We start from the raw sequence: 20,702 nt of genomic DNA on the forward strand, positions 1-20,702 counted from the left end.
TTTTTTAAAAATTTATTGAAGCTGGCTTTCTGTTTGCTAAAGTTCTGGTGGGTATTCAAGAGTTTATGACTGAAGGGTGTGATTCCCTCATTATTTCTCAGGCTTTGGGTGAGCATTCCCCAGTTATCTATGGTATGCTGGCACTATTCAATATTCATGTGTTTCGCCAATTTGGGATATCCTATGTCCGCATACAAGGCAATAGACTTACTTATTTGTTAGCAAAATATGCATTAGACATTAATGATTTTTTTCTATGGATTGAAGAGAGTCATTATTTCTTAAAGCAAGTTCTTCTCCATAATGCACTTGTTACTTTTCATTTTGAATAAAATTCACAATATTCACATTAAAAACAAAAACAAAACAAAACAAAAAGACAGACCTTCTACTTTCCCCCCTATAAATATATATATATATATATATGCAATGTTATACCAATTTCAAATAAAATTAAAGATTTTAATCATTTGGATAAATAATGCAAAATGTTAAAATGTTTTATTTTTAAAATCTCACCTTATATAGGTACATTTATATTTATATTTTAAATTATTTTTTTAAACAAATAAATCATTGAAAATTAACTATCTCAAATACAAATTTTCATTGAAAAATCTCACTCTAGGGTTGTGCATTCAACCCACCAATGCAAACCAAACCCAATCCAACATGACGCCTTAGGTTGGCTTTCCATGCCAGATAATAAGTGTTGATCAAAGCAATTACCCTTGATATCCCTACATATGTGATGAGTTGTTTCGAGATGCTTGATGGTGTTTGCTTTGAGCTACAAGCCATGATTAAAAGATTTTAGTGGGTCAAAGGGGTAATGACAAAAAGGTGCATTGGCTCGCTGTATTGGGCAAAACTAAGCAGACTCAAGGTTGGTGCTTTGATGAAAACAAAATTTGTTCTTACATGCTAGGCTCGTGACATATAACTTAAGGTTATTTTTATATTTATTTATTTGTACTAATAATTTTATTGTTTCATTGATATCTGTGATGTTTCTTTACTTTAAATATGATGTATACTGTTAATTATTATAAAACTTAGACAACCAAAATTTATGAAGTAACGCAAGCATTTCTTTGCTTGTACTCAAGTTTGACCTTAATCGTTTTTTGTGTGGATTTTGTCAACATTTTCCGGTCGAAGCTTTTTAACAATACGATCACGTCACCAAAAATCTGCAGACTCACATTATGCCCACGTGAATACAGAATAATCAGGGGAAAAAAAGGAAGAGAAGACTAGATTTGCTGTATTTAGATTATTGAGCCCTGAAAGATCTCAATACCAAGAGAATGTCTGTATTACTTTTATTAAGTATTAACAATAAAATATAATTCACAAGTTTAAGAACTTTGAGACAAGATTGCCAACCTTTGCCAGCAAAAACTTTTGCAACCTTTTTGGCACTTGCGTTATCATCAAAAGTGATTTTATACATGAAACCAATCTCTTTAGGAATGTTCACCATCCCTTATCAAAACTAGCTTTTCTTTTTCCATGTTCAAAGTTTTGGAGGTTCACATTGTTAGACCCTCCTACTATGTGGCACCTCTTGTCTTGCATATGATTTATGACCATAATAATAAAAAGGAATGGAAGGTGAAAAAAAGGTGTTACATCATACATGGAATCCTTTCCCGAGTCATTTTTTTAATAAATTCCGTAACATAGTTTGGTTAAAACATATTGCTTTGTGGGCATCAAAACTATGAGCATCAAATACAAGTAATCAGAAGAGCATCACATCATATACAAATAACCGTCTCTCTCTCTCTCTCTCTCTATAGTCTTTATCATAGCCGTAGTAAGCAGACTTCATAAGCATTTTGTCTATGTTAATCTTCATACTCTAGATTCATGCCTGTCAATTTGTTGTCACAAATCACAATATGCAGCATTTTCACAATTATGCCCTGGGTTTGATACTTTGGTTGATTGATTTGAACTTGCAAAGAAAAAGGAGGATTGAAACGACAGGTGCCTTGGATAATTATTAATAACTTGCAAAGAAAAATTAGACAAGGTGATTACAATTTTACTTTATTCCAGGAACGGAGTATTTTTAGTAGGTGCAACAAATCCTAATTTTCAGCAAAAATTGGTTTGCATGCAAAGAAATACATACCACCCACAGTTTTTATATACCCCTTTGGTCTGAGCTGGTATGTTACCCACTAGTTACTAAAGGAAAATGACATCAGAAAAACATTGAACAAACTCAATCTGTTGTGCATGTTCTTCCTTTTGTCCACAATTTCGGCATGTGTGGCTGTACATCTAATATAATATCTCTGCACTCAAAAACATTATGTACTGTTGCCTTAAACTAAAACTTCCTCTGCAAGTGCATCATTATGTTCTGTTCAAGGATAATATTTAGTATCTTTTAGCATCAGTTACAGTATGCAGAGGAGCTACTGATAATACACATCTAGGCCAGAACATGACAAACTTTTCATTATATCCCACCATAAGATTCCAAAAACTGTTAATTTTTTCCATGTGCCCTTCTAATAACACCGATTGAATTTTTATGTCTTTTCACCCTTTACAGCAAAAACCTGATTCGGAACATAATATATGGAGAAGCATTGTTGGTCTGTCAAGAATCTAGATAATATTTCTAAGAAAAAAAGAAATTCTGGTTGAACAGTGGTGTCATATGACTACTATTTTGGTTTCAACACTCACAATGGATAAGGTTAGAATGAATTAGAAATTATAATTCAAAAGCATCAAAATGGAAACGGGCCCCCAAAACTAAAAGTTAGAAAAGCATCTCACTATTCCTGTTTTTGTTGGAATCTGAAGCAGAGTCATGGCAGCTTTATAATTGTGATCGGAATCAATAAACCGTTTTTAAATGGATAAGTACAGTTTTTTGATGTTAAAACTGAAAAAAAAAAAAAAAAAAAAGGGGGGGGGGGGGGAGATGGGGACAAGATGCAGAATTCACAACTGGGAAGGTTGTGAGGATTTTATTAAAAAATAACTACAAAACCCAAATTATATTATTAGTTAGGCAATGTTTTAAACATATTTGGTTTTTAACAATTTGAGTTCTCTGCACTCGATTTTGCCCAGTGAATTTGCACTTGGAAATCGAGTGTCTTTCCATACTTACTTGGAAATGAGTGTCTCACACTCGATTCTCTCAGAGCAAAATCAAGTCTTTTGGACTCGATTTGTTAGAAATGAAATTTGTTTCAAACCTTGCCTAACTAATAATATAGTTTAGTTTTATAGTTATTTTTAATAAAATCCAGGTTGTGATATCCTTAAGAGGTAATGATTTCAGAAACAGGATGGGCCTTCAGGTGGCTTTTAGCCTTTAGAATGTGGGCTTTGTGGTTCAAAGTGGGCTTAGGTTCTTCAGCCAGAATTAGCACCAACTAGTAGGTTGAGTTCCACCGTTGCATAGGATTCTTTTAGGTTTAATGAGTCGTCCAGGCCATAATAATTTTTATTGCCATTTGTAAAGTCACAGCTCTTGTGAGTGTTTTTTTTTTTTTTTGAAACCCACAGCTCTTGTGAGTGTCAAAATTAAGTTTCAATTTTACTGAACAAGATTACTTTGTAATGCCCATCCTACCATCTAAAATTAGTTTCAAAATTAATATAATAGTTGTTATATCTCTAAAATTAAAATCCTAGTTGTCATTAGTTTGTAATATCCACTCCAATTAATTGACCAATTTGTTGATTTTATCATTAGATTTGGATGATGAGGTGGACAATACAAATTAATCTAGACTTAGGATGTTGACTGGCAAATTTATGGTTGAAACAAGCCAGACAAACACCCCCCCCCCCTCCCCTCAAAAAACTTAATGAGAGTCTGCACAAGTAATCTATAAACTATTACTATTTGATAAAGCTTCCTTCTTGTTTTCTTCTTTGGAAGAGAAGGAGAGGAAGATAAGAAAGCTATTAAATAAATTAAATTAAAACATTATTTAGTGTATAGTGTATAGTGTGGATCAATGATAACAAGTTTGTGTCGGTATATTGAAACTAACATGTTTAGTTGCAAAAATTACACATTAACTCACTGCAGTTATCTTCAGGCATGAAAGGAGCCCCTTGCAAGCTGCAAGCGTTAGAGCAGCCAGCCATTAAGTATAAACTCTCCTTTATACCTTCCTCACCAATTACAGTGACATCCAAATTGTTAATGATTGTTTCCTTTTGTAGTATCAACTCTACAGGTTGAATTTCTCACCTTCAAAACCATGGAAATGTTTGAATTTTACTAGGATGGCCCAATGCTTTGATGTTTCTTATGCTAGACAATGAACTCCAATTCTGGTTTGTTATCCATTTTCAATGAGGGGCCAGAAGGAAGCCACCACTGTAACAAATCATTCCATCTCTTAGATGATATAAGGGTCAGGCTTAACACACTAATTCTTCCCCTGGCCATAGTTCTTCACCATGCCACCATAACCTTGATTTTGCAAGTTCATGCCTGCCCACAGTTTTCTCTTGCCTGATTCTATAAGTTGGGTGACATTTAATCTGGGTTTTTCAATTCAACCTCCAAAATTTCATGTACCTAAAACCTTTCGTACCTTCTCATTTTGTGTCATAAAAGAGAGGTTTTTCTTGGAAGTAATTAGGACCCTGCTTTTTGAATAAACTTTGCTCCAGGAACAGAATAAAGATAATGAATTTTTCCCAAGACGTGTAATTTAAATACTCAACTTCTTCATAGCATCTCAGGAGGCACATGTTATTAGGGCAATGAAGCATGGGAGTTTTTCATGATCCATAACATACTGCTTTCAAGTGTCCATTTAAACATGATAAAGCCCAATAGATTTCCTTTCTTTCCTCATGACTTGTATCTCTGGCAAGAAATTCATGGACCTTATCCCCTACTTGGATTGAGCTACAACCAGGAACTTTTTCCATGCCTTGCTGTCTCATTGCTACCCGAGAGATTAAAGCAGCTCTCCACTGTCCAATTGATGCACTCAAATTTGAAATCAGTGTTAAATAGTTAGGATTTGAAGGCTCCAGCTCCATAATTTTCCTGGTTACAGACTCTAACATGTCCCCATTTCCATGAATCTTACATGAACCTAGTAGAGTGGCCCAAATAACAGCATTTGGATCTAAATGCATGCCTTTGATAAATTGTACTGCTTTTTCCAACTTCCCTGCTCGACCCAGAAGATCAACCATACAACCATAATGCTCAATTCGGGGTACAATACCAAACTTGTGCACCATCTGGTCAAATACCCTTTCACCTTCTTCCACCAACCCTCCATGAGTGCAAGCAGACAGAACAGCAATAAAAATGACATCATCTGGCTTAATACCTTCTACATGCATCCTATCGAAGAGAGCTAGAGCGTCTTTACAATGACCATTAACAGCTAGACCCAAAATCATCGTAGTCCATGTAATTACACATGTTTTAGCCATCTTATCAAAAACTGCTTTTGCATTTTCTATATCTCCACATTTTGCAAACATGTCTATCAAAGCATTGCCTAAAGGAATAGACAAGTCGAAATTGTTTCTCTTGGTATAAGAATCAATCCATTTCCCATGTTCAAGAGACCCCATGTGAGAACACGCAGAAAGAACACTGAGCAAAGTTGTCTGATCAGGCCTGCACTTGCCATCTTTTAACATCTGATGAAACACATAAAGAGCTCGATCAAACTCATGGTTATGAACATAACCAGCAATCATAGCATTCCAAGAGACAACATTCTTAAATGGCATCTGATCAAAAACGTTCCTCGCAGATTCAAGATCACCGATCATAGTGTACCCAGAAATCATAGCCGTCCAAGAAACTACAGTTCTCTTTGGCATCTGATCAAAAATACACTGTGCAGACTTGATATCACCCAACCTTACATAGCCAGAAATCATAGAATTCCACGAAACCTCATTTCTCTCTGGCATCCTCTCAAAGACCGAGCAAGCCAATTCCATATTTCCAGCTTTAGAAAGCCCCGAAACAACAGAATTCCATGAAACCATACTCCTCTCAGGCATCAAATCAAACAACCCAATTGCAAATTCAACTTCTCCATGCGCCAAGTACCCAGAAATCATTGAATTCCACGACACCACGTCTCTTTCAGGCATTTCCTCAAACACCCGACAGGCAGAATCCAAATTCCCACTGCATTTAGCATAGAAATCCAAAAGGGTATTCTGAACAAAAACACTTGAACCAAATCCTAGCTTCACAATATCACCATGAATCACTCTACCATCTCCTAGAGCTTCAAACGATTCAAAACACCTCAGAAGAAAAGTGAAGGTAAAACTATTCGGCAAAATTGCCAAGGCCTTCATTTGATCATAAACACGCAATGCACCTTGATGGGTCTTTCCAACAAAGCATTTAATCATAGTATTGTAGGAAATTACATTGGGATACTGAGAATTTCGAAATATGCGAACCGCGTAATCAAGGGAAACAAGTTCGGAGGCAAGAGTGATAAGCTTAGGCAACACAAAATCGCTTTCATGGAGGCCATGCATGAGAATTTGAAGATGGGTTTGCTTCAATTCCCTGATAGTTTTACAGTTCTGCAACAGTTTCAGCATTCTTAGCCGCCCTTTTAGGCTTATGGGTCATTCAAAAGACAGTTGCTCTAGCTACTTCATAGAGGGAAAAGTTCAAAAAATTTGGAAAGGGCATTTATGTTATTATCTCGAAGTTTATGGCTATTGAAGACAAGTTACATCTTTGTTTAAAAAAAAAAAAAAAAAAAAAGACAAGTTACACCTTATAAAGAAGTTTGTGTTAATTTGCTAATTTGTTTCAATTGTTTCAAGATAGTAACTATAAACTATTTGTTAATTTTTCAGCTTAATGTGGCAAAATAGCTCTATCAAATAATGTAGGGTACCAAATTTCAATATGAACATTGTTGGAATTTGTTAAAGCACTCACCAAAATGGTTGGTTATTGTTAACAATTAGCAATAAATAAAAAATAAAAAAATAAAAAGAAGGGGATTTGAGGCATCTTCATCTTCTAATCTAGAATCAATAAGTTTAGAGGATGATGATATTCCACATGTTCCAATTGTAAACTTGGAGAGACCACTATGGGTGAAGGCCGAAAAAGAAAGATAGAAGAAACAAAAGTGCAAACAATGTACAACTTCACATATGGAAGACATATTGAATGTCATGATGGAAGAAAGAAGAAAAATGAGTGAGATGAAAATAGCTTGTATTGAGAAAGGACATCTTGCAAACCATGAGCATGAGATGGTGCAAATTCAACTTAAGGATAAAAAACTTGAAATGGCAAGAATGAAAATGGAACTGGATATGAAAAGATCGAAAGAGGAATATGAAATGGAAAAATTGAAAATGGAAAAGCTGAAGGAGGACAATAAAATGGAGAAATTGAGAATGAATTGGAAGAAAAAAAAAGATTATGATGATGGATGTAAGTACGTTGTCTTCAGTGTAGCAAGAATATATTCGTCAATGCCAAATGAAAATCCTTGAAAAGCGAAGGTTTCATTCTTAGACTATTATCATCATCAATGCTCTTATTTTGTATATGATTAAGAGAGTGGTTTAATCTTGTTTTGTTGCAATGTGATCCTACTAAGAATGTATGTTGGGTCGCTCATTTTTGTTTTGTTGCAATATGATCCTATTGCACTATTCATTTTGTTTTGCTACAATGTGATCCTATTGCACTATATATGTATATCCAGATGATGTTCAACCTTATTGCTAATTCCCATTAGCTTTGTACTAGTTTTTAAGTTTTTAAAATGCCATTACTGCTATACTGCTAATTCTCATTAGCTTTGTACTAGTTCTTAAGCTTTGTACTAATTTCCATTATAACTGATAGGGAATATTTTCACTAGTTAGAAAATATTTCCTAACACCCTAGAGTCTTCGTTCACCAAAAGTATCACGAGCTTACCAAAAGAATTTTCAATCACCAAAAGTATGGTCGGTCATGAAGGGAGCATGACACCACGCGGCACGCTCCGCCCTGACGGTCGTCAGATACCAAAGGGTCGTTAGGTACCTTCCTTGACACCGCGCGACACGCTCCGCCTTAGGGGTTGTTATGTACCAAGGGGTCATCAGGGACCCAGTGCTCATCAGGTACCTTCCTTGACACCACCTGACATGCTCCGCCTTGACGGTCGTTACATATCAAGGGGTCGTTGGGTACCCTGCTCATCGCCCAGAATATGCAGACGACCCAATATACTCGTCGAATCAACAAACTAACTTGCACACTAATAAGGATATTTTCGTCCAATAAAGTCTGAGCACTTTGACCTATCAGGATGGAATACTCTGCCACTGACCCATTAATAGGGATAAATCCCAAAGCAGACATATCCTATTAATAGAGTTAGTCATTGGCGATGGTGTCGTCAAAAGAGACGGTCTAGTTAGCTTGCTTGTCAAATAGCAAGTAGAAGGAATCATTCCCCAGACGGAAAGGCAGAAAGACGGACGGACTCTCTAAGGTGTACAGACTGAAGGGAGACAGGTGTCAAAGTCATGTGACACCTACGTGGCCTAAGTGGTCTCCAATGATCCTAATATGGAAATGCCTTGCATTTTACGCCCAACCATAATCAGAAGAATCCCTACAAGGAAAGAATCCCACAACATATGAGCATTAATGAAGATTTCCCTATAAGGAAACGTCTTGCACCCCACGCTTGACCCTAACCAAAGAGACTCTTACAAGGAAAGGATTCTGCAAGATATGCAAAATAAAGAGTTTCTCTCCTACAATGAAACATCTTCTTAATCAAGGCATGAATGTCAACCCTACGCTACTATAAAATCCCCCAAGACCCTCACAAATCAAGGTACGCACAATTTCTCTAAAAGCTCATACTCTCTAGTATTGTTGGAGCCCTCTTCTGACGTAACCTTTGGAGGGTCTTTGGCCGGTACCCCACCGGTGCCCTTTGATGGATTCTTCTCTTTTGCTCTTCAGGTGCACCCATTGACGCATGTGTGGACGATTAACTCACTGACAATTTTTGTGCATCATCAATTGCTATACTGCTAATTCCCATTAGTTTTTAAAATGTCAAATTTATTTTGTATTAGTACAATGAAACAGGCGGTACCCTTGCTAAGAAGGTTGAACTGATTGCATTAAAGCTTTTGTTCTTTTGTTCAGATTACATGCTTCCCTTATACAGGGAACTATAGCAATAAAGATGGTTTCCTAATATATATATGTGTGTGTGTGTGTGACTATAAAAAAAATAGCCTGTTGGAAAATATGACTATTATAAATTTTGAAAATATTATTGTTAGGAGATTTAAAAATATAGCTGTTGGGAATTTGAAAAATATAACCGTTGGGAATGAATAGAGAAATAATATAAAATATATTAAAAAAAGAATAAAGAAATATTAAAGAAAGAACGAAGAAATAATATTTAAATGAGATAGAAAAATAATAGAGAATCTGTTGAAAGTGTATTTAAAAAAAAAAAAAAAAGTAGGTATGATTCTTCTCTTTTGCTCTTCAGGTGCACCCATTGACGCATGTGTGGACGATTAACTCACTGACAATTTTTGTGCATCATCAATTGCTATACTGCTAATTCCCATTAGTTTTTAAAATGTCAAATTTATTTTGTATTAGTACAATGAAACAGGCGGTACCCTTGCTAAGAAGGTTGAACTGATTGCATTAAAGCTTTTGTTCTTTTGTTCAGATTACATGCTTCCCTTATACAGGGAACTATAGCAATAAAGATGGTTTCCTAATATATATATGTGTGTGTGTGTGTGACTATAAAAAAAATAGCCTGTTGGAAAATATGACTATTATAAATTTTGAAATATTATTGTTAGGAGATTTAAAAATATAGCTGTTGGGAATTTGAAAAATATAACCGTTGGGAATGAATAGAGAAATAATATAAAATATATTAAAAAAAGAATAAAGAAATATTAAAGAAAGAACGAAGAAATAATATTTAAATGAGATAGAAAAATAATAGAGAATCTGTTGAAAGTGTATTTAAAAAAAAAAAAAAAAAGGTAGGCAAATGGTAAAAACAACTGTTCATACTCCAAACAGTACAAAAATTTGGAGAAACTGCTGGAGATGCTCTTAGAACCGATTTGGTTTCAAAAATAGGTGTATCCAGTTTTCATTTTCTTTATTCTATATTCCAATCTTGAATTTAAATAAAATAAAATAAAATAAAGCACTTATTTTACATTTGGTAATGTTTGGTAAGTCGTTTTAAATACATAATTTGGGTATGTAATACATCATACTCGTGTTTGGTCATTATTTTCTATTTTTTTTTAAAAAGTAAATTTTCTCAGTCACATCACATCACTAAAAACAAAAGTAACTTTGTGCTTTCACAATATTTACGAATATGCCATTATATTCGTATTCATAGAAAACAAAAACGATGAAAAGTTGTATTCATTTTTTTATTCAAATCCAACTTTTAGGATACTGAAAATGAAAACTGAATTCAAATGCTAAAACCAAACCAGTTTTTTTAGTGGTGGGAACCTCTAAAAATTGAAAACAAAAACAAAAAATGGTGCCTCTTCAACTAACCAAACAACCCCTTTTAACCTTTTATGGTCGATCAAAATAGCAATTATTTTTATTGGTGTAGGGTAAGATCGAACCCAGATCTCTTATTCGATAACAAAAGACTAACCAAAATACACTTTATAATGGGGTGAGAGTTTGTCAAAAAAAACAAAAAAAAGGTGGTGTCTACTCCTAATGGTTGCTCTTTATCATCAAATTAAGACACTAATTAATTTTATTGGTATAGGATAATATCGAACTCCAAAACTCTTATTCAATGGCAAAAAACCCACCAAAAACACACTTTATAATGAGGTGAGAGTTTGTAAAAATGATGAGGTGAGAGAGCTGCATGTTATAAGAAGCTCCCTCCAAAAACTAAATAAACAGTTGGATTTGAAGCGGAAAATAAATGAAACTTTAAAAAATGAGAGTAACTTTGTCCCAAAATCCTAAAGAAACTACAAACTGCCCAGTCTACTATCATCAAACACAAACCCAGTACATACATCAAAATCCAAAAACAATTAACCAAAGCTCTGATTATTGTACCCTACCAATTCTCACTAGTTGGAGTTACCTCATAAGGAATCACATCTCTCAAGGATCACTTAGAGAAGCTCTTGTTGTGTACAATAATATTAGGCGTAAAGGACTTGACTATGTGGGTGTAGTCCCTTTAATTCTCAAGGCTTGTGCTTCTCTTTCTTTCCTTGGTTTTGGGAAAGCTTTACACGCCGAGACAATAAAGATCGGGGTGGATTGCAATGTGATTGTTGGGACCTCATTGCTTGGTATGTATGCTAAATGTGGTGATATCATTGATTCACGTAAAGTGTTTGATTATTTGCCTGAGAGAAATGTCGTAACATGGAATGCCATGATTGGTGAATACTTGAGGAATAAAGATACGAATTCTGCATCAATTTTGTTCGAAAAGATGTCAATAAGAAATGCAGTGACTTGGAATGAAATGATTGATGGGTTTGCAAAGGGTGGAGATATTGGTATTGCAAGGCAATTGTTCAACAGGGTTCCTCATGAGTTAAGGAATGTGGTTACCTGGACTGTGATGGTTGATGGGTATACCAGCAATGGGGAGATGGAGGCGGCAAGGGAAGTTTTTGAGGAGATGCCGTACCGGAATTTCTTTGCATGGTCTTCGATGATTTCTGGGTACTGCAAGAAGGGTGATGTGAATGAGGCCAAGGCTATTTTTGATCGAATTCCTGTCCGGAATTTAGTGAATTGGAATTCGTTGATTTCTGGGTATGCTCAGAATGGTTTTTGTATGGAAGCTATGGAAGCATTTGGCCAAATGCAAGCTGAAGGATTTGCACCTGATGAAGTCACTATTGTGTGTGTTTTATCTGCTTGTGCTCAGTTGGGGCTGTTGGATGCTGGTAAAGAAATCCATTGTATGATACATCGGAAGAAGATTCGGGTTAATGTGTTTGTTTTGAGTGGATTGGTTGACATGTATGCGAAATGTGGGGATTTGATTAATGCAAGGTTGGTCTTTGAAAGGATGACTGAGAGGAACACTACCTGTTGGAATGCTATAATCTCGGGTTTTGCCACTCATGGACGATGCAAAGAGGCTCTTGAGTTTTTTGACAGAATGGAAAGTTCAAACAAAAGGCCTGATGATATAACTTTTCTTTCTGTTCTCTCTGCATGTGCGCATGGGGGGCTTGTGAATGAAGGTACAGAAATATTCTCCAAGATGGGGAAGTATGGCTTGGAAGCAAGTGTCAGGCACTATGGGTGCTTAGTTGACCTTTTGGGGCGAGCAGGGAGACTAAGAGAGGCTTATGATCTGGTGAAGAGAATGCCAATGAAACCTAATGACACAGTTTGGACAGCTATGCTGAGAGCTTGTTGGATTCATCAGGACCAGGCTATGACAGAAAAGATAGTGAAAGAGGGCACACAAAATGTGAACATGGTGACTGCTACTGATTCACATTACGTTCTTCTGTCACATATTTATGCTACTTCAGACAGCTGGGAGAAAGCTGAAAGGATGAGAACGTTCATGGATAACAAAGGGCTACAAAAGACACCAGGGTGCAGCTTGATTATGCCAGGCAGCACTAAGAACACATTTTGTGTTGATGCTAAATAAAGCATAGATCTGTACTGGATTTTGCATACCCATGTTTGTTTCTAACTTCTTGACTATATGCTACTTTCCAAAAGGATCCTGTCATCACTGTAAGAAGGAACTATTGTGATTGACGTTCTGCTTCAGTTTAATTGGATATTTTGCCCCTTCCCATCCAAAACCAAGACTCACCATGCAAAGAGGTATTCAGGAGCTGGCTGTCAAGTTTAATGATTATCAGAAAGTTTAAGTGCAAAGGTGCTGAACTTTGAAGATTAAGTCATATACAGAGCTGGAAGGATGGCCTTCTATACCTACTTTGATGCTTCAAACCCATGTCAGGTAACTGCAAGAAAGCTTATTTGAAATGCACCAAAGATGTATGATATCAAGTTGAACCCAAAATTTCCACCACCAACACACTTTGCTTTTAATTATTGTTGAATTTTTTTTTTTTCCCCTGTAATTGTTGTAAATTACACTATAGAAACAATATATTTATGCCATTTGATATGCACCAAGATGTATGATATCAAGTTGAACCCAAAATTTCCACCACCAATACACTTTGCTTTTAACTATTTTTGAAGTATTTTCTTTTTTCCTCTAATTGTTGTAAATTACACTACAGAAACAATAGCTTTATGCTGTCTCATTTAATGAGAGACTTAAATTAGACAACGCGAAAAGAGTCGGATATCCTTTTCAAATCGTTGTAGTGCCTCTTCCACTGAAGACCTACAAAAAGAAAAAGAATTTTATCCAAAAAAAAAGAAAAAGAAAAAAGAAGAAGAATTATTGAATACTTTTCCTTTGGTTATATTGAAGCATATCAAAATAAATATCCATACCACTTGCTGTTACATTAAACAAGTAGAGGCGATTTCCAGCCGCAGTTGCAGTGATAAGAGCATGAGGTGGCTCTAATTCATACTGGTAGTATGTTCTTCCTGAGTGTTCTGCTACATTCATACTTATAACCTTCCCTTCTACATTTTCACCAATCACTTCAGGTCCAAATGCATTAATCACTTTATCCGGAGGTCCAATTAGTTCAATTTTAGCATTGTCACCAAGACCTATACATATAATACACAACCACAACAAATATGTGAATATCAAACTTCATTAACACACACGCGTGCGCACGCGCACACACACGCACACACACACAAGAAAATTGTTGCTAGAGAGCTAAGTTCATATGAAGATTTGCTTTCCTCAAGCACACACAAGCATTCTCTACATGGTTCTTCCTTGCCACCATTCTTATTAAAAAAAAAGTTCATACGAAGATTTGACGCACAACTAATCAGATTTCTTATAGCAAAAAGGCATCTGAGGGAATTCTTTCAAATGAAGAATTCTTAAATTTAGGGAACCTCACCATCACTAAATCTGAGAACAGGAGCAACAATTACAAATAGTTTTCCTTCCTTAGAACTACCAAATCTCAAATCAATTTCTGTCCCACCTAGATCTGCTATTGATACTGGAACCTGTTATACAGACATAATGAAAAATATAGAGAACTAAGATAAGATAAACAAAAAAAAATGAGACAGAGAATTTCCAAGTTAAAAGAGACATGGAATTAGATATTTCATTTTTCTTCTATGAAAACAGAAGGAAATTTCTTTGAAATGTAATGACTTGAATATGCAGTTCAAACGTAAGTCCAAAGTTAAAACTCAGGTTTCAGCTGTACATTTTCACATGTTCCCAATCCTGAGAGACAGTAAATACTTAGGGGATGATAGGACTCCAAAAGAGACATGGAATTAGATATTTCATTTTGTTTCTATGAAAAAAAAAAAGAAATTTCTTTGAAATGTAACAACTTGAATTTGCAGTTCAAATGTAAGTCCAAAGAGTTAAACTCAGGTTTCAGTTGTACATTATCACCTCTTCCCAATCCTGAGGGACAGAAAATGTGTAGGGGATGATAGGACTCCATCCAACACCATGTCCTCCAGACTTCTCATCTGGCCTGCGGTATGTCCTCCAACCTGTCTGAGCATATGTTTTCCTAGTTAACTTGGCCATACTTATAAAAAGAACAAAAATAAATAAATAAAGACAATGGCAAGTAGTTTGAAAGGTTCCAGAAGTTTCAAGCATATGAAATTATAGAGGCATTCTATACACAAAGACTAGATAGAACTTTGAGATGCCATTTATTAATGTTGATTGATCTTTCAGTTCTATCAGTTCTGTCCCTTCCCCAAATTCCCCCCCCCCCCCCCCAACCCCTTTTTCCTCTTTTTGTTGCCTGATAAGTATATGTAGCAGATAGTAACTCCGGCTTACAGATATTGATGGAGAATGTTAAAGGGATCTTTCCTGCTTTTTTTGTAATTTGGTTTACATCATAAAAACTAAATTGGAAAGAAATAGTTCTAGATAATTTTTCTATAAAAAAGAAAAAGAAAAAAAGGCTACTATATATGAACTTAATCACTGAAAATGTCAAGATACTCCCAAGCAAAAGGGGATATGATTTTTAATAATATTACAGTTCTCTTCCAAGCTGAGAAAGGCAAAAAGAAATATTTTTTTGCTTCATGACTATAAGACAAACTAAGGAGCAATTATGTCTTCTCCAAAGAAGTTTTCCTCAATTGCATTTGATATCATTTATCATTACTATCATTTAGATGAGGCAATTAAAAAAGAAAACAGGGCAATTAGAATGGAAGTGAACAGAACAATATGAAAACCAACCTTGTTCATCTGGTTCAGACAGACCAGGTATCCTCCCAGCTAGAAGGCCTTGTTTAACCACAGCCAAACCTTCTCTTGGAGAACCCAAACCTGCTGAAGAGATTAAAGAAACCCCAGAAACCAAAACTGATCTTCTCTTCATCAACCCAGACCATTTCTCAATTCCTCCATCACCACTTTACTCTCTCCTGAATCAGGAATAACTTTTGCTGTAGAAATCCCATTTTCCAGTGAACCTGAGTAAGCATATGACTAGAAGGAATTATCTGCTGGTGGTATCTCCAAGAAAAGGTGCAGCTAGTAAATAAGGTTGTTCCCATGTTCTTCTTCTTCAAAACTCAAAGGTAAAAAGACAAGTGTATCTGATTCAAAGAGCCCAAATTTTTCCAGCTAAAGATAGAAACTTTGTGTGCTTTTTTTGTCTCAGGAAAATTTAACACCAGCAACTGCTTGTGGCAAAACCGAAACTTGGTTGAGGTCCTCAGGTGTTTGGAGTTTGGTTAATGGCTATGTGTGGACGTGGCATCAAAACCGTGCACAATCTGGATTCTCTATGCTAATAGATTATCAGTCTTAGCCTGACGCGTGGCAAAGTTATTTCATCACCTTTCTGCAAGATCTCCTTTCTCTTTGGGCCTTTAGGATACACATCATTTTATTTATTTATTTATTTTTCTAGGTAATTGCGGGATATTGAACCCCTGAGCAACAAGTCATTAGAAAGCTGGGTACCAACCCGCCTACACGGGGTTGGTTAGGATACCCACCATTGAACCTTTTCTTTTTTAACCCTGCATTTTAGAAAATTACATTAAATAAAGTAGCAGCTTTTGCCTAGGACACAGATCTCATGCTTAAATCAACGCCTTATTTATGTGTCAATTATTGAGGTTTATTTAAAAATTGTTTATTTTGTTAAAAATGAAATTTTTTTATTGAAAGTACTGTAGATAAAAGTAAAAGTTAGTTGAAATAGTACAACTGAAATAATACACTTTCAAAAGAGCCACATATATATATATATATATATATATAAATTGTAATTTGTAAGGGGAAGGGAAATTTTTAGAAGCCAAGGGCCATGCCGCCCTCCTCTGCCCGTGATCAAGTAAGTACATGGAAGAACTCCTTGGGAAAGGTTTCTAAAATGCGGGTTATGAGTATTTCCGAACTTAAGATCTAATGAGATTTTTGAAACCATTAAACTAACCCTAGGAATTAGCTAGGCAAAGCTTCTTCAATAGCATAGTAACAGGATTAACTGCATAAACCAAGGCAAAACAAAAGTGGCTGTAGATTGCTTGAGCTATATAATATGAGTTCTTTTATCTTGTGTCACATTTACCTACACGTGGCACCGCTACCGGTGCTTTACGGATCATAAATCTACTGTGAATAAACTTCACCTATATTAACTATTCATGCACTGAGGATTTGCAATTTAGATTAGGAAAATGTTAAACATTACTAATTTTATTATAATTTTTTATAAATACAAAATATTTATAAACACAGTTGATAATTAATTAATGTGATTGATTGGTGCTAAATTAACAATACGATAAATAGATTTTTTAATTATCTTTTTATGATATGTTTATAAATTAACTCATCGATTAATATGATTTACATATAATAAAATTTATAATATATATCCTTAACAAGATACTCTTTACATCAATTTTTTATATTTAAAAAAAAATATATATATATATATATGTGTGTGTGTGTGTGTGTATGTATGTATATATATTAATCTTGGTCTGCATTGATGCTGAGCAAGAAATTCTTGGACAAATAATTGCATATTGGTGCATTTGGTGGAGCAGAAATGATGGAAATGAATGATGGGACTGGATAATGGAAATGATTCCGCTATTTTTTGTAGTGTTGAAACTAGGTGTGCTAAATTGTTTGTTTCTTATTTGAGAGTTTGCATGTAAGCATCTCTCTCTCCCTCTCTCTCTCTCTCTCTCTCTCTCTCTCTCACATAATATAATGTACTTGTTGTTTTGTTCGGATAAAAGAATTTATAGAGATATTTCAAAATAAAATTAATTTGGTAGTGAGTTAACGAGGTTATATGTTTTGTGTTGTTTAATTCTGCATGCCAAATGCATAGGCTTGTCACATATGGGTAGCAAGATCTCATTAGGTCACTTAATTTGTAGCTAATTTGTTGTAGAACTTATACTACTATAACAGCATATATATATATATATACTAATTAAGAAAAGCTCATTACTCTTAAAAATATATGCTAATTTGTAATACATGCTTAGATGCACCACAACTTTCTCAAAATAATTAAGGCTAACATTCATCTTTTCTTGCTAATAAGCAAGACTTCAATCTGAATTCTGGCCCCATTAATCCCAGTCTACGCAAAATACATCTCAAGTTTCAACCAACTCAGAAATATAGTAGTTGGGCTTGGATGGCTTGTAAGTTGCTGATAATCATAGGTAATTAACCACGGATCTATAGGATGAGCCAGGCTTCCACCCATTTGGAATGACGTCTTTTGCCACAAGAGTCTGGCCTGAGTACTGTGAGGTCAAGCGAATGGAGAGTGGAGATTGGAGTTGTGACCCAGCATCTAGCTTCCAAACTGCACCCCATGATTGTTGCATGGTACGCCATTCATCATTTGACTCTGTTGAGGATTCCTTCAGATCAACACTACCAAGATCTCCATCTCCTTCTTCATATTCAATCACTACAGCAAAGTAGAATGGGTTTGACCCTTGATCCACATGGAATGTTATGGTTTTTCCTGAATAATCACATGCCACACTGCCAAACATAAAGAAATTTAGTTAGGCCTGTCTGATTATAATTTTTCCGCTACATGGAACTGCTATTAGAGGAGTTTTGCCTAATTAAAGTAATTTGGTTTCCCAAAATCTTGATCAAGGTGTTCTTTTATTACCAAGTTTCCTATTAAAAACAAAAAAGGCCGCCCATTAAGTCAAATATTCCGAGTAATGTTTTTGAGCACGGCGATTCACGTAATTCTAGTGTTTAGTCTTCTTGTAATACTCAATCCATAGTTATATAGTTGATGATTCCTTTTGTCTTTTGTTTAGTCCTTTTGTTCATGTTCGGATTGTATTTGTTTGCAGTTTTCTGCATGTTATAACTTGTACAGGTGCTCTTTTTTGTTTGTTGGTTTGAATATAAAATATATGTCCATTAAAAAAAAGAAAAAGAGTGTGACAAAAAAGTGTAAGTTGGTGTTGATTTAATGAATTAATAAACACATGTCATCCTAATTAATTTACAAATATATTAATGTTCAAAAAGTTCTGAACTAGTACACTTTTTTAACCTATTTATTACAAAGTGCCTATTAAATAACGTTAAAGAAACTAAAATGTTTTGTTCTTTTGGGTCAAAAAACAAGAAGCAAAATAAAATAACATAACATTTGCAAGAATAAGGAAAAGGCATATGGTTGAGAAGTGAATTAAGTTTTACCGTGCATAACTAATTTCCAAGACTCCTGCGTCACGAAGCTTGTCTTCTTGACCAGGAAGTGCCATGGCACCAAATGCAGTCCCACTTAGATCAAAATGTGCAGCATCGGATGCGCATGGTCCTCCGGGGCAAAAATCTGTTATGACCACTCTTACCGGTTTTCCCGAACAAGATGCGTGTTTGCTACATTTAACCTAGTAATTTATAAACAATCTTTGTATTATATATCCAAACATACCATAAACAAGAAAAAGAAAAAGACAACTATTTAAAAGAATTTTTATCATGCTAAACTTTATTGTGTACATTAATAGAACTATGCAATAATATAAATAGCAATTAATTTGATTTTTTTTTTTCTCTTTTTGAAGTATGTAACTCTTTGAAATATAAATAGAAAAAGCATGATTGCTTTTACTACTAAATATAGAAGAAAAAAAAAAGGTGATAATATTAGAAAAAGAAAGAAAGACCTTGGCCAACAGTTTGTGAATTATACTAGTAATATTGGAAAAAGAATTCAAAGAAGTTGAACAAGACAAAGTAACCAACGACCGACCATGGGCTCCTAGTCTATTGATTGAAAATTTAGAATAGTTTTTTGACAATATTGCTTATCTTATTTGTAGCCTTATTGAGAATAGAATAATAGCGGAGTGGAAAGGAAGCCACATAGGGGGAGGAAAAAGGTAAGTATAATAAGGAATATGTATTATGAATAAATAAAGTCAAGACAAGACTCATCCAAAAAGAAAAGAGAGAGGGTGACAAAGAAAAGAGCAATTTATAGGGAAACTTGGTCAATCATTCTTGTTCCAAATTTCATCATTTAACTTCAGTTCATTGAGTATTCCATGGGTCCAAAATTTTCTGCCAGGACTTCAGTGTGAAATCAAAACTTGGAATCATAGATAATATCTCGAGTTCAAATCCCTCTTTCAGCTCCATTGTAATTATCAAATTATTAAGAACCAAAAACAGTTATAGTTTACAATTAGGAGTGCATTTAAATGCATTTTACTGAATGTTTATTTACTAAAAGCACCGTTAAAAATAAGTTTTAAATATCTTTTTTAATGTGAACTGTGAAGCCTGTCAAGATGAACTAAAATGTCCAAAAAAACTGGGTGTCTTTTTTTTCCTTGCCAAATGTACACTAGGTTTATAGTACCTGATAACAGGCTCCACATTCTTTGCCTGAATTGTAAAGAGAAGGGCCTATTCCAGTAACCATGGAAGAGAATGGCGGTTGTGACACTGCATTACCATACCCACAAGACCCTCCTGCATGCATAAATATATTTTATTAGTACACTATACAAAGAGTACAATTCACTCTCTCTCTCTCTCTCTCTCTATATATATATATATATTACCATCGCTTCCTGCACCATCGCGGCTACCATACCAGGTAGCTCCAGCAGATGACCAAGAGGTTCCAGTCGTTGACAACCTGTGGTATTTTGGATTGAAGCATAAACACAGCTCAAAGAAGAAAAAGAAAACTAGTATATTGGAAAGGGATAAACCATGAAGTACTGTGGCCATAGCTAGCTACACTCTCACTCTCACCAGCTAGTATCTACTATGTGTTTTGCAAGTCCCTAATGCACTACTATTGGTTACTTTGGGTTATGATTTTTGATAAGAGTCTGCCAGTATTTATAGAGGAAAAATGCTTGCACTTTTTCTCCCAACCCACGTTCAACATTCATTTTTTTCCCCCTATTTTAATAATAGTTTTATAAGACCTCAACTCACGTTAGTGTTAGAATGAGGGGCGGAGTGATGGAGGTTAGGGGGGCATGGCCCTTG

General features: G+C 35.1%; 4 protein-coding genes across 4 annotated transcripts; 1 reads left to right on the forward strand and 3 right to left on the reverse strand.

The window, feature by feature from the left end:
* Nucleotides 1-4,000: 4,000 nt before the first annotated feature.
* Nucleotides 4,001-6,643, reverse strand: LOC112040058 (pentatricopeptide repeat-containing protein At1g08070, chloroplastic-like). The gene has a single exon (XM_024072956.2). The coding sequence runs from the start codon at nt 6,595-6,597 to the stop codon at nt 4,780-4,782; it is 1,818 nt and encodes a 605-aa protein (XP_023928724.2). The 5' UTR covers nt 6,598-6,643; the 3' UTR covers nt 4,001-4,779.
* A 4,247-nt stretch (nt 6,644-10,890) lies between these two features.
* Nucleotides 10,891-12,836, forward strand: LOC112040035 (pentatricopeptide repeat-containing protein At3g21470). Its single transcript, XM_024072927.2, has one exon. It carries the CDS (start codon nt 11,004-11,006, stop codon nt 12,702-12,704), a length of 1,701 nt encoding a protein of 566 aa, XP_023928695.2. The 5' UTR covers nt 10,891-11,003; the 3' UTR covers nt 12,705-12,836.
* A 360-nt stretch (nt 12,837-13,196) lies between these two features.
* On the reverse strand, nt 13,197-16,012 carry LOC112040036 (psbP domain-containing protein 4, chloroplastic). Its single transcript, XM_065770936.1, is given in 7 exon segments — nt 13,197-13,421; nt 13,535-13,762; nt 14,071-14,182; nt 14,589-14,692; nt 15,408-15,581; nt 15,584-15,643; nt 15,646-16,012. Coding segments are annotated over 7 exon segments (825 nt in total). The 5' UTR covers nt 15,728-16,012; the 3' UTR covers nt 13,197-13,356.
* A 1,622-nt stretch (nt 16,013-17,634) lies between these two features.
* LOC112040054 (expansin-B18) lies at nt 17,635-20,539 on the reverse strand. The gene is made up of 4 exons (XM_024072951.2): nt 20,264-20,539; nt 20,059-20,171; nt 18,888-19,081; nt 17,635-18,203 (listed from the first exon to the last, which is right to left on the reverse strand). The coding sequence occupies exons 1-4, from the start codon at nt 20,433-20,435 to the stop codon at nt 17,867-17,869; spliced, it is 816 nt and encodes a 271-aa protein (XP_023928719.2). The 5' UTR covers nt 20,436-20,539; the 3' UTR covers nt 17,635-17,866.
* Nucleotides 20,540-20,702: the final 163 nt, after the last annotated feature.

The sequence above is a fragment of the Quercus suber genome, unplaced genomic scaffold (genome assembly GCF_002906115.3).
Source record: "Quercus suber isolate HL8 unplaced genomic scaffold, Cork oak 2.0 scaffold_38, whole genome shotgun sequence".
NCBI lineage: Eukaryota > Viridiplantae > Streptophyta > Magnoliopsida > Fagales > Fagaceae > Quercus > Quercus suber.